The following is a 13,417-nucleotide window of genomic DNA, read 5'->3' as shown; positions in this document are numbered from 1 at the left end:
CTGCTGTATCCTCCTGTACACACAGCTCTGCTGTATCCTCCTGTACACACTGCTCTGCTGTATCCTCCTGTACACACAGCTCTGCTGTATCCTCCTGTACACACAGCTCTGCTGTATCCTCCTGTACACACTGCTCTGCTGTATCCTCCTGTACACACAGCTCTGCTGTATCCTCCTGTACACACAGCTCTGCTGTATCCTCCTGTACACACAGCTCTGCTGTATCCTCCTGTACACACAGCTCTGCTGTATCCTCCTGTACACTCTGCTCTGCTGTATCCTCCTGTACACACAGCTCTGCTGTATCCTCCTGTACACACAGCTCTGCTGTATCCTCCTGTACACACTGGTCTGCTGTATCCTCCTGTACACACTGGTCTGCTGTATCCTCCTGTACACACTGGTCTGCTGTATCCTCCTGTACACACTGCTCTGCTGTATCCTCCTGTACACACAGCTCTTCTGTATCCTCCTGTACACACAGCTCTGCTGTATCCTCCTGTACACACTGCTCTGCTGTCTCCTCCTGTACACACAGCTCTGCTGTCTCCTCCTGTACACACAGCTCTTCTGTATCCTCCTGTACACACAGCTCTGCTGTATCCTCCTGTACACACAGCTCTGCTGTATCCTCCTGTACACACCGCTCTGCTGTCTCCTCCTGTACACACAGCTCTGCTGTATCCTCCTGTACACACAGCTCTGCTGTATCCTCCTGTACACACTGCTCTGCTGTATCCTCCTGTACACACCGCTCTGCTGTATCCTCCTGTACACACCGCTCTGCTGTATCCTCCTGTACACACTGCTCTGCTGTATCCTCCTGTACACACAGCTCTGCTGTATCCTCCTGTACACACAGCTCTGCTGTATCCTCCTGTACACACAGCTCTGCTGTATCCTCCTGTACACACAGCTCTGCTGTATCCTCCTGTACACACAGCTCTGCTGTATCTTCCTGTACACACATCTCTGCTGTATCCTCCTGTACACACAGCTCTGCTGTATCCTCCTGTACACTCAGCTCTGTATCCTCCTGTACACTCAGCTCTGCTGTATCCTCCTGTACACACAGCTCTGCTGTATCCTCCTGTACACACTGCTCTGCTGTATCTTCCTGTACACACAGCTCTGCTGTATCCTCCTGTACACACTGCTCTGCTGTATCTTCCTGTACACACTGCTCTGCTGTATCCTCCTGTACACACAGCTCTGCTGTATCCTCCTGTACACACTGCTCTGCTGTATCCTCCTGTACACACAGCTCTTCTGTATCCTGCTGTACACACATCTCTGCTGTATCCTCCTGTACACACAGCTCTGCTGTATCCTCCTGTACACACAGCTCTGCTGTATCCTCCTGTACACACTGCTCTGCTGTATCCTCCTGTACACACAGCTCTGATGTATCTTCCTGTACACACAGCTCTGCTGTATCCTCCTGTACACACAGCTCTGCTGTATCCTCCTGTTCACACTGCTCTGCTGTATCCTCCTGTACACACAGTTCTGCTGTATCCTCCTGTACACACATCTCTGCTGTATCCTCCTGTACACACATCTCTGCTGTATCCTCCTGTACACACTGCTCTGCTGTATCCTCCTGTACACACAGCTCTGCTGTGTCCTCCTGTACACACAGCTCTGCTGTATCCTCCTGTACACACTGCTCTGCTGTATCCTCCTGTACACACTGCTCTGCTGTATCTTCCTGTACACACAGCTCTGCTGTATCCTCCTGTACACACTGCTCTGCTGTATCTTCCTGTACACACTGCTCTGCTGTATCCTCCTGTACACACAGCTCTGCTGTATCCTCCTGTACACACTGCTCTGCTGTATCCTCCTGTACACACAGCTCTTCTGTATCCTGCTGTACACACATCTCTGCTGTATCCTCCTGTACACACAGCTCTGCTGTATCCTCCTGTACACACAGCTCTGCTGTATCCTCCTGTACACACTGCTCTGCTGTATCCTCCTGTACACACAGCTCTGATGTATCTTCCTGTACACACAGCTCTGCTGTATCCTCCTGTACACACAGCTCTGCTGTATCCTCCTGTTCACACTGCTCTGCTGTATCCTCCTGTACACACAGTTCTGCTGTATCCTCCTGTACACACATCTCTGCTGTATCCTCCTGTACACACATCTCTGCTGTATCCTCCTGTACACACTGCTCTGCTGTATCCTCCTGTACACACAGCTCTGCTGTGTCCTCCTGTACACACAGCTCTGCTGTATCCTCCTGTACACACTGCTCTGCTGTATCCTCCTGTACACACAGTTCTGCTGTATCCTCCTGTACACACAGCTCTGCTGTATCCTCCTGTACACACAGCTCTGCTGTATCCTCCTGTACACACTGCTCTGCTGTATCCTCCTGTACACACAGCTCCGCTGTATCCTCCTGTACACACTGCTCTGCTGTATCCTCCTGTACACACAGCTCTGCTGTATCCTCCTGTACACACTGCTCTGCTGTATCCTCCTGTACACACAGCTCTGCTGTATCCTCCTGTACACACTGCTCTGCTGTATCCTACTGTACACACTGCTCTGCTGTATCCTCCTGTACACACAGCTCTGCTGTATCCTCCTGTACACACTGCTCTGCTGTATCCTCCTGTACACACTGCTCTGCTGTATCCTCCTGTACACACAGCTCTGCTGTATCCTCCTGTACACACAGCTCTGCTGTATCCTCCTGTACACACAGCTCTGCTGTATCCTCCTGTACATACTGCTCTGCTGTATCCTCCTGTACACACATCTCTGCTGTATCCTCCTGTACACACAGCTCTGCTGTATCCTCCTGTACACACTGATCTGCTGTATCCTCCTGTACACACTGCTCTGCTGTATCCTCCTGTACACACAGCTCTGCTGTATCCTCCTGTACACACTGCTCTGCTGTATCCTCCTGTACACACTGCTCTGCTGTATCCTCCTGTACACACAGCTCTTCTGTATCCTCCTGTACACACTGCTCTGCTGTATCCTCCTGTACACACAGCTCTGCTGTATCCTCCTGTACACACAGCTCTGCTGTATCCTCCTGTACACACTGCTCTGCTGTATCCTCCTGTACACACAGCTCTGCTGTATCCTCCTGTACACACAGCTCTGCTGTATCCTCCTGTACACACTGCTCTGCTGTATCCTCCTGTACACACAGCTCTGCTGTATCCTCCTGTACACACAGCTCTGCTGTATCCTCCTGTACACACAGCTCTGCTGTATCCTCCTGTACACACTGCTCTGCTGTATCCTCCTGTACACACTGCTCTGCTGTATCCTCCTGTACACACAGCTCTGCTGTATCCTCCTGTACACACTGCTCTGCTGTATCCTCCTGTACACACTGCTCTGCTGTATCCTCCTGTACACACTGCTCTGCTGTATCCTCCTGTACACACTGCTCTGCTGTATCCTCCTGTACACACAGCTCTGCTGTATCCTCCTGTACACACTGCTCTGCTGTATCCTCCTGTACACACAGCTCTGCTGTATCCTCCTGTACACACTGCTCTGCTGTATCCTCCTGTACACACAGCTCTGCTGTATCCTCCTGTACACACAGCTCTGCTGTATCCTCTCTAGTACACACTGCTCTGCTGTATCCTCCTGTACACACTGCTCTGCTGTATCCTCTCTAGTACACACTGCTCTGCTGTATCCTCCTGTACACACTGCTCTGCTGTATCCTCCTGTACACACAGCTCTGCTGTATCCTCCTGTACACACAGCTCTGCTGTATCCTCCTGTACACACAGCTCTGCTGTATCCTCCTGTACACACAGCTCTGCTGTATCCTCCTGTACACACAGCTCTTCTGTATCCTCCTGTACACACTGCTCTGCTGTATCCTCCTGTACACACAGCTCTGCTGTATCCTCCTGTACACACCGCTCTGCTGTATCCTCCTGTACACACCGCTCTGCTGTATCCTCCTGTACACACAGCTCTGCTGTATCCTCCTGTACACACAGCTCTGCTGTATCCTCCTGTACACACAGCTCTTCTGTATCCTCCTGTACACACAGCTCTTCTGTATCCTCCTGTACACACAGCTCTGCTGTATCCTCCTGTACACACAGCTCTTCTGTATCCTCCTGTACACACAGCTCTGCTGTATCCTCCTGTACACACTGCTCTGCTGTATCCTCCTGTACACACAGCTCTTCTGTATCCTCCTGTACACACAGCTCTGCTGTATCCTCCTGTACACACAGCTCTGCTGTATCCTCCTGTACACACAGCTCTGCTGTATCCTCCTGTACACACAGCTCTGCTGTATCCTCCTGTACACACAGCTCTGCTGTATCCTCCTGTACACACAGCTCTGCTGTATCCTCCTGTACACACAGCTCTGCTGTATCCTCCTGTACACACAGCTCTTCTGTATCCTCCTGTACACACAGCTCTGCTGTATCCTCCTGTACACACTGCTCTGCTGTATCCTCCTGTACACACTGCTCTTCTGTATCCTCCTGTACACACAGCTCTGCTGTATCCTCCTGTACACACAGCTCTGCTGTATCCTCCTGTACACACAGCTCTGATGTATCCTCCTGTACACACTGCTCTGCTGTATCCTCCTGTACACACAGCTCTTCTGTATCCTCCTGTACACACAGCTCTTCTGTATCCTCCTGTACACACAGCTCTGCTGTATCCTCCTGTACACACAGCTCTTCTGTATCCTCCTGTACACACAGCTCTGCTGTATCCTCCTGTACACACTGCTCTGCTGTATCCTCCTGTACACACAGCTCTTCTGTATCCTCCTGTACACACAGCTCTGCTGTATCCTCCTGTACACACAGCTCTGCTGTATCCTCCTGTACACACAGCTCTGCTGTATCCTCCTGTACACACAGCTCTGCTGTATCCTCCTGTACACACAGCTCTGCTGTATCCTCCTGTACACACAGCTCTGCTGTATCCTCCTGTACACACTGCTCTTCTGTATCCTCCTGTACACACAGCTCTGCTGTATCCTCCTGTACACACAGCTCTGCTGTATCCTCCTGTACACACAGCTCTGCTGTATCCTCCTGTACACACAGCTCTGCTGTATCCTCCTGTACACACAGCTCTGCTGTATCCTCCTGTACACACAGCTCTGCTGTATCCTCCTGTACACACAGCTCTGCTGTATCCTCCTGTACACACTGCTCTTCTGTATCCTCCTGTACACACAGCTCTGCTGTATCCTCCTGTACACACAGCTCTGCTGTATCCTCCTGTACACACAGCTCTGCTGTATCCTCCTGTACACACAGCTCTGCTGTATCCTCCTGTACACACAGCTCTGCTGTATCCTCCTGTACACACAGCTCTGCTGTATCTTCCTGTACACACTGCTCTGCTGTATCCTCCTGTACACACTGCTCTGCTGTATCCTCCTGTACACACTGCTCTGCTGTATCCTCCTGTACACACTGCTCTGCTGTATCCTCCTGTACACACAGCTCTGCTGTATCCTCCTGTACACACAGCTCTGCTGTATCCTCCTGTACACACAGCTCTGCTGTATCCTCCTGTACACACTGCTCTGCTGTATCCTCCTGTACACACAGCTCTGCTGTATCCTCCTGTACACACTGCTCTGCTGTATCCTCCTGTACACACAGCTCTGCTGTATCCTCCTGTACACACAGCTCTTCCGTATACTGATCTGTTAGAACGGATCCGTTGGCAAAAAGTTCTGCATAAACACAATTTTTTTTGTCTTCTTTGAAAAAAGTCATATTTGCAGGATCCGTTTGTTTACCATTGGAATCTATGGAAAACGGATCCGTTACCTGATCGCTATTTTATCTTCTGTTTTTCTTGCATTTCTAACGGATCCGCTTTTTGCTCAGTGGATCTATTTCAAATGGAAGATAAGTGATCTGTTTAAGGGATCCAATGTATTGTGGATCCAGATATACTGATGCAAAATACTGAGCAAATCTGCACCGTGTGAATACGGCTGTATGTACAGAGCGCTCTGCACCAAGCACAGCCCAGAGCTGACCCCGCCCACACACGTCACTGGTCACATGGTGATGACGTCATCGAAGGTCCTGTAGCTGTGCTGGGATCTACACCCGGAGCTGCAGAGCACGGAGCCCCCATGTCTGGTATATGGGGGGTCTATGGGGGAGTGCGGGGGTGTATACTGGGGACGGGGCTACAGGGGAGTGCGCAGCTGAGAGATGGGGTCTGTGCATGCTGTGTATGTGCAGGGGGTGCATGTTATGGAGGTGAAGGGGCGCAGTGTTGTGGAGGTGAAGCCTCAGACCTTCCTCATTCACTTCCTCATTGCTTTTCTGTTTCTGTTTGAGTGAACAGTAATATCTTTTTCAGCCTGTCCTGATGCATTGTAACGAAGTATCGCTGTGAGCAGCAATGTTTCCATTCACTGACAGCAAGCCAGTATGGCTACAGATGGACACTAACCATGTTAGAAAGTATAAGCGCCCGGCAGATCAGAGGGGTCCGGGCCCCCAGACTTTACACCACTTCTCCATTGGTTGTTAGTCTCAGGACCCCCACCCATGTGCTGAATGTTTAAGGACCCTAAAAAAGGCCCATAACTGCAAATCCCTAAGGCTATGTTCACACTTCCGTTGTTTTGCTTCCGTCAGGTCCATCATTGTGACGCAACGACGGATCCGTCTTTTTTTTTTAGATGTCAACTGACGCAACGTATGTGTTAGGCTAGGTCCACATTTCCGTTGTTTTGCATCAGTCACAATCCGCCGCTCTGATGAACAGCGCAATCCGTTTGGCAGATTCCGTTGTTTCCCATAGACTTGTATGAGCGGCGGATTGTGACTGATGATGCTGCGTTGCATCCTCCACCCGACTGATCAGTCATGGAACGACTGACCATCGGGCGGCAGGAACGCAGCATGTAGCGTTTTTTAAGCAGCGGAATCCTTTTGATTTCGCTGCGCATGCTCTCTCAGCGGCCGAACGATCAGCTGATCACCCAGCAACCGGCTGCTGTGAGCAATCAGCTGATCACCCGGCGGCCGGTTAATGAGAGCGATCAGCTGATCACCCGGCGGCCGGCTGCTGAGAGCGATCAGCTGATCACCCGGCGGCCGGCTGCTGAGAGCGATCAGCTGATCACCCGGCGGCCGGTTAATGAGAGCGATCAGCTGATCACCCGGCGGCCGGCTGCTGAGAGCGATCAGCTGATCACCCGGCGGCCGGCTGCTGGAGAGAGCGATCAGCTGATCACCCGGCGGCCGGCTGCTGAGAGCGATCAGCTGATCACCCGGCGGCCGGCTGCTGGAGAGAGCGATCAGCTGATCACCCGGCGGCCGGCTGCTGGAGAGAGCGATCAGCTGATCACCCGGCGGCCGGCTGCTGGAGAGAGCGATCAGCTGATCACCCGGCGGCCGGCTGCTGGAGAGAGCGATCAGCTGATCACCCGGCGGCCGGCTGCTGGAGAGAGCGATCAGCTGATCACCCGGCGGCCGGCTGCTGGAGAGAGCGATCAGCTGATCACCCGGCGGCCGGCTGCTGGAGAGAGCGATCAGCTGATCACCCGGCGGCCGGCTGCTGGAGAGAGCGATCAGCTGAAAACCCGGCGGCCGGCTGCTGGAGAGAGCGATCAGCTGATCACCCGGCGGCCGGCTGCTGGAGAGAGCGATCAGCTGATCACCCGGCGGCCGGCTGCTGGAGAGAGCGATCAGCTGATCACCCGGCGGCAGATTATTGTGATCAATCAGCTGATCACTCGGCAGCTGGCTTTTGAAAGCGATCAGCTGATCACCCGGCGGCTGGCTTTTGAAAGCGATCAGCTGATCACCCGGCGGCTGGCTTTTGAAAGCGATCAGCTGATCACCCGGCGGCTGGCTTTTGAAAGCGATCAGCTGATCACCCGGCGGCTGGCTTTTGAAAGCGATCAGCTGATCGCCCGGCAGCCGGCTTTTGAAAGCGATCAGCTGATCGCCCGGCGGCCGGCTTTTGAAAGCGATCAGCTGATCACCCGGCGGCCGGCTTTTGAGAGTGATCAGCTGATCGTTCACAATAGTCTGCCGCCGGTAAAACTGTAAAGAAAAAAAAAAAGCAGATTCCGTTGTTTTGTACGATCCGTTGTGCCACTATATACAACGCAATGCAATGCAGCGGATGCCGTTCAACCCAAGTGTGAAACTAGCCTTAGCCTAATGTGTCCTCTTTCTGTAAATGTATTATAGTGATTGTATATCACAAGCCTGAGACGAGTGTTCTCTGTTATCAGCCATTTCACTATGGATACAGAGTGGTGTCAGTGCACATACATATGTAGTGACCATTAGCTCTCTGCACTGGCTTCCTAGGTTGTGGGCAGTCTAGCAGAGCTGCAGTGTAAATCATGGGGGATGCAAGAAAGCCGCAGCCTCAAGTTCACATGCAGCAGATTTCGCTTACACGTTTTTGTGATATTTCTAGTCATTTTTATTAGGGCTTGTAGAAATCAGTTATATGAGACGCATTCTGCCGTGTGTGAACAGTGCCGAGTCTACGATGAGACCGGAGCTTAGGATTGAAGAGGTGGGAATCCCCCTGAAGAATAGGGCAGAAAATGGCGACCTCCTGCCCCAAGATCCGGGGACGGCTGAGGACAGAAAGCTGCTCAGGAACTCCAGACTGTCACGGAGAACGTGGCCGCGGACTGTGGAGCCGACATTCATAGGCTGCTGATATTATTAGTGTCCGCCATGAGCTGATACAACCCGGGGATTAGCAGCGAGAGATCTGTTTACTGTGTGAACTGTCTGCGGTCACTCACACGGGGGGATTTTGTGTCTTGGAGCCAGTGCCAAGGTTCATGTGATCCGGTGCGCTGCGGCCATAACAAGGATTGCTGTCATGTGTTTGGTGTTACACGTCCCAGTCACAGGACGAAAACACGTCTGATGGGCGTTTATGGCTGTATCTGTGCGCAACATATTGGCACTATAGCAGCTACAGTTTGTATTAAAAGGATTGTCCCATCTAATAATGGGGGTCCGATCCCCCATAATGGGCTCCATGTTTGGCACTATAGAGGTGTTGTGTATGCAGTGTATACAGTGCGTTCCCCCATATCCTGTATACATCACACCTATATACAGTGCGTCCACCTATCTCCTGTATACACCGCACCTATATACAGTGTGTCCACCCATCTCCTGTATACACCGTACCTATATACAGTGCGTCCACCCATATCCTGTATACACCGCACCTGTATACAGTGTGTCCACCCATATCCTGTATACACCGCACCTATATACAGTGTGTCCACCTATCTCCTGTATACACCGCACCTATATACAGTGCGTCCACCCATCTCCTGTATACACCGCACCTATATACAGTGTGTCCACCGTTATCCTGTATACACCGCACCTATATACAGTGTGTCCACCCAGATCCTGTATACACCGCACCTATATACAGTGCGTCCACCCATATCCTGTATACACCGCACCTATATACAGTGCGTCCACCCATATCCTGTATACACCGCACCTATATACAGTGCGTCCACCCATATCCTGTATACACCGCACCTATATACAGTGCGTCCACCCATATCCTGTATACACCGCACCTATATACAGTGTGTCCAACCATATCCTGTATACACCGTACCTATATACAGTGCGTCCACCCATATCCTGTATACACCGCACCTATATACAGTGTGTCCACCCATATCCTGTATACACCACACCTATATACAGTGTGTCCACCTATCTCCTGTATACACCGCACCTATATACAGTGCGTCCACCCATCTCCTGTATACACCGCACCTATATACAGTGTGTCCACCGTTATCCTGTATACACCGCACCTATATACAGTGTGTCCACCCAGATCCTGTATACACCGCACCTATATACAGTGCGTCCACCTATCTCCTGTATACACCACACCTATATACAGTGCGTCCACCCATATCCTGTATACACCGCACCTATATACAATGCGTCCACCCATATCCTGTATACACCGCACCTATATACAGTGTGTCCACCCATATCCTGTATACACCGCACCTATATACAGTGCGTCCACCCATATCCTGTATACACCACACCTATATACAGTGCGTCCACCCATATCCTGTATACACCGCACCTATATACAGTGTGTCCACCGTTATCCTGTATACACCGCACCTATATACAGTGCGTCCACCCATATCCTGTATACACCACACCTATATACAGTGTGTCCACCCATATCCTGTATACACCGCACCTATATACAGTGCGTCCACCCATATCCTGTATACACCGCACATATATACAGTGCGTCCACCCATATCCTGTATACACCACACCTATATACAGTGCGTCCACCAATATCCTGTATACACCGCACCTATATACACTGTGTCCACCCATATCCTGTATACACCGCACCTATATACAGTGTGTCCACCCATCTCCTGTATACACCGAACCTATTATAGTGTCCACCCATCTCCTGTATACACCGCACCTATATACAGTGTGTCCACCCATATCCTGTATACACTGCACCTATATACAGTGTGTCCACCCATCTCCTGTATACACCGCACCTATATACAGTGTGTCCACCCATATCCTGTATACACCGCACCTATATACAGTGTGTCCACCCATATCCTGTATACACCGCACCTATATACAGTGCGTCCACCCATATCCTGTATACACCACACCTATATACAGTGCGTCCACCCATATCCTGTATACACCACACCTATATACAGTGCGTCCACCCATATCCTGTATACACCGCACCTATATACAGTGTGTCCACCCATATCCTGTATACACCACACCTATATACAGTGCGTCCACCCATATCCTGTATACACCACACCTATATACAGTGTGGCCACCCATATCCTGTATGCACCGCACCTATATACAGTGTGTCCACCCATCTCCTGTATACACCGCACCTATATACAGTGTGTCCACCCATCTCCTGTATACACCGCACCTATATACAGTGTGTGCACCCATATCCTGTATACACCGCACCTATATACAGTGTGTGCACCCATCTCCTGTATACACCGCACCTATATACAGTGTGTCCACCCATGTCCTGTATACACCGCACCTATATACAGTGTGTCCACCCATATCCTGTATACACCGCACCTATATACACTGTGTCCACCCATCTCCTGTATACACCGCACCTATATACAGTGTGTCCACCCATCTCCTGTATACACCGCACCTATATACAGTGCGTCCACCAATATCCTGTATACACCGCACCTATATACAGTGTATGCACCCATATCCTGTATACACCGCACCTATATACAGTGCGTCCACCCATATCCTGTATACACCACACCTATATACAGTGCGTCCACCAATATCCTGTATACACCGCACCTATATACACTGTGTCCACCCATATCCTGTATACACCGCACCTATATACAGTGTGTCCACCCATATCCTGTATACACTGCACCTATATACAGTGTGTCCACCCATATCCTGTATACACCGCACCTATTATACAGTGTCCACCCATCTCCTGTATACACCGCACCTATATACAGTGTGTCCACCCATATCCTGTATACACCGCACCTATATACAGTGTGTCCACCCATATCCTGTATATACTGCACCTATATACAGTGTGTCCACCCATATCCTGTATACACCGCACCTATATACAGTGTGTCCACCCATCTCCTGTATACACCGCACCTATATACAGTGTGTCCACCCATATCCTGTATACACCGCACCTATATACAGTGTGTCCACCCATCTCCTGTATACACCGCACCTATATACACTGTGTCCACCCATATCCTGTATACACCGCACCTATATACAGTGTGTCCACCCATATCCTGTATACACCGCACCTATATACAGTGTGTCCACCCATATCCTGTATACACCGCACCTATATACAGTGTGTCCACCCATATCCTGTATACACTGCACCTATATACAGTGTGTCCACCCATATCCTGTATACACCGCACCTATATACAGTGTGTCCACCCATATCCTGTATACACCGCACCTATATACAGTGTGTCCACCCATATCCTGTATACACCGCACCTATATACAGTGTGTCCACCCATATCCTGTATACACCACACCTATATACAGTGCGTCCACCCATATCCTGTATACACCGCACCTATATACAGTGTGTCCACCCATATCCTGTATACACCGCACCTATATACAGTGTGTCCACCCATATCCTGTATACACCGCACCTATATATACAGTGTGGCCACCCATATCCTGTATACACCGCACCTATATACAGTGTGGCCACCCATATCCTGTATGCACCGCACCTATATACAGTGTGTCCACCCATCTCCTGTATACACCGCACCTATATACAGTGTGTCCACCCATCTCCTGTATACACCGCACCTATATACAGTGTGTGCACCCATATCCTGTATACACCGCACCTATATACAGTGTGTGCACCCATCTCCTGTATACACCGCACCTATATACAGTGTGTCCACCCATCTCCTGTATACACCGCACCTATATACAGTGTGTCCACCCATCTCCTGTATACACCGCACCTATATACAGTGTGTCCACCCATCTCCTGTATACACCGCACCTATATACACTGTGTCCACCCATCTCCTGTATACACCGCACCTATATACAGTGTGTCCACCCATATCCTGTATATACTGCACCTATATACAGTGTGTCCACCCATATCCTGTATACACCGCACCTATATACAGTGTGTCCACCCATCTCCTGTATACACCGCACCTATATACAGTGTGTCCACCCATATCCTGTATACACCGCACCTATATACAGTGTCCACCCATATCCTGTATACACCGCACCTATATACAGTGTTTCCACCCATCTCCTGTATACACCGCACCTATATACAGTGTGTCCACCCATCTCCTGTATACACCGCACCTATATACAGTGTGTCCACCCATCTCCTGTATACACCGCACCTATATACAGTGTGTCCACCCATATCCTGTATACACCGCACCTATATACAGTGTTTCCACCCATCTCCTGTATACACCGCACCTATATACAGCGTGTCCACCCATATCCTGTATACACCGCACCTATATACAGCGTGTCCACCCATATCCTCTATACACCGCACCTATATACAGTGTGTCCACCCATATCCTGTATACACCGCACCTATATACAGTGTGTCCACCCATATCCTGTATACACCGCACCTATATACAGTGTGTCCACCCATCTCCTGTATACACCGCACCTATATACAGTGTCCACCCATATCCTGTATACACCGCATCTATATACAGTGTGTCCACCCATCTCCTGTATACACCACACCTATATACAGTGTGTCCACCCATATCCTGTATACACCGCACCTATATACAGCGTGTCCACCC

At 50.4% G+C, this 13,417-nt stretch overlaps 1 protein-coding gene across 2 annotated transcripts in view; it reads left to right on the top strand.

Moving 5' to 3' along the window:
- The window catches only part of LOC142251610 (vacuolar fusion protein MON1 homolog B-like), a 66,208-nt gene that overhangs the window by 34,907 nt on the left and 17,884 nt on the right, over positions 1–13,417 (top strand). Inside the window, exon 1 of one of the 2 annotated variants that reach the window (XM_075324574.1) lies at positions 6,060–6,134. The exons of the other annotated variant lie outside the window; for it this stretch is intronic. Within the exon in view, the coding sequence (XP_075180689.1) occupies positions 6,128–6,134 (7 nt within the window). The 5' untranslated portion in view covers positions 6,060–6,127. Of the gene's footprint in view, positions 1–6,059; positions 6,135–13,417 lie in introns of those variants that run through there. 2 annotated transcript variants of the gene reach the window in all.

The sequence above is a fragment of the Anomaloglossus baeobatrachus genome, chromosome 9, assembly GCF_048569485.1.
Source record: "Anomaloglossus baeobatrachus isolate aAnoBae1 chromosome 9, aAnoBae1.hap1, whole genome shotgun sequence".
Lineage (NCBI taxonomy): Eukaryota > Metazoa > Chordata > Amphibia > Anura > Aromobatidae > Anomaloglossus > Anomaloglossus baeobatrachus.
The sequence above is the reverse complement of the archived record's forward strand: the minus strand, read 5'-3'. Positions and strand labels throughout refer to the sequence as shown.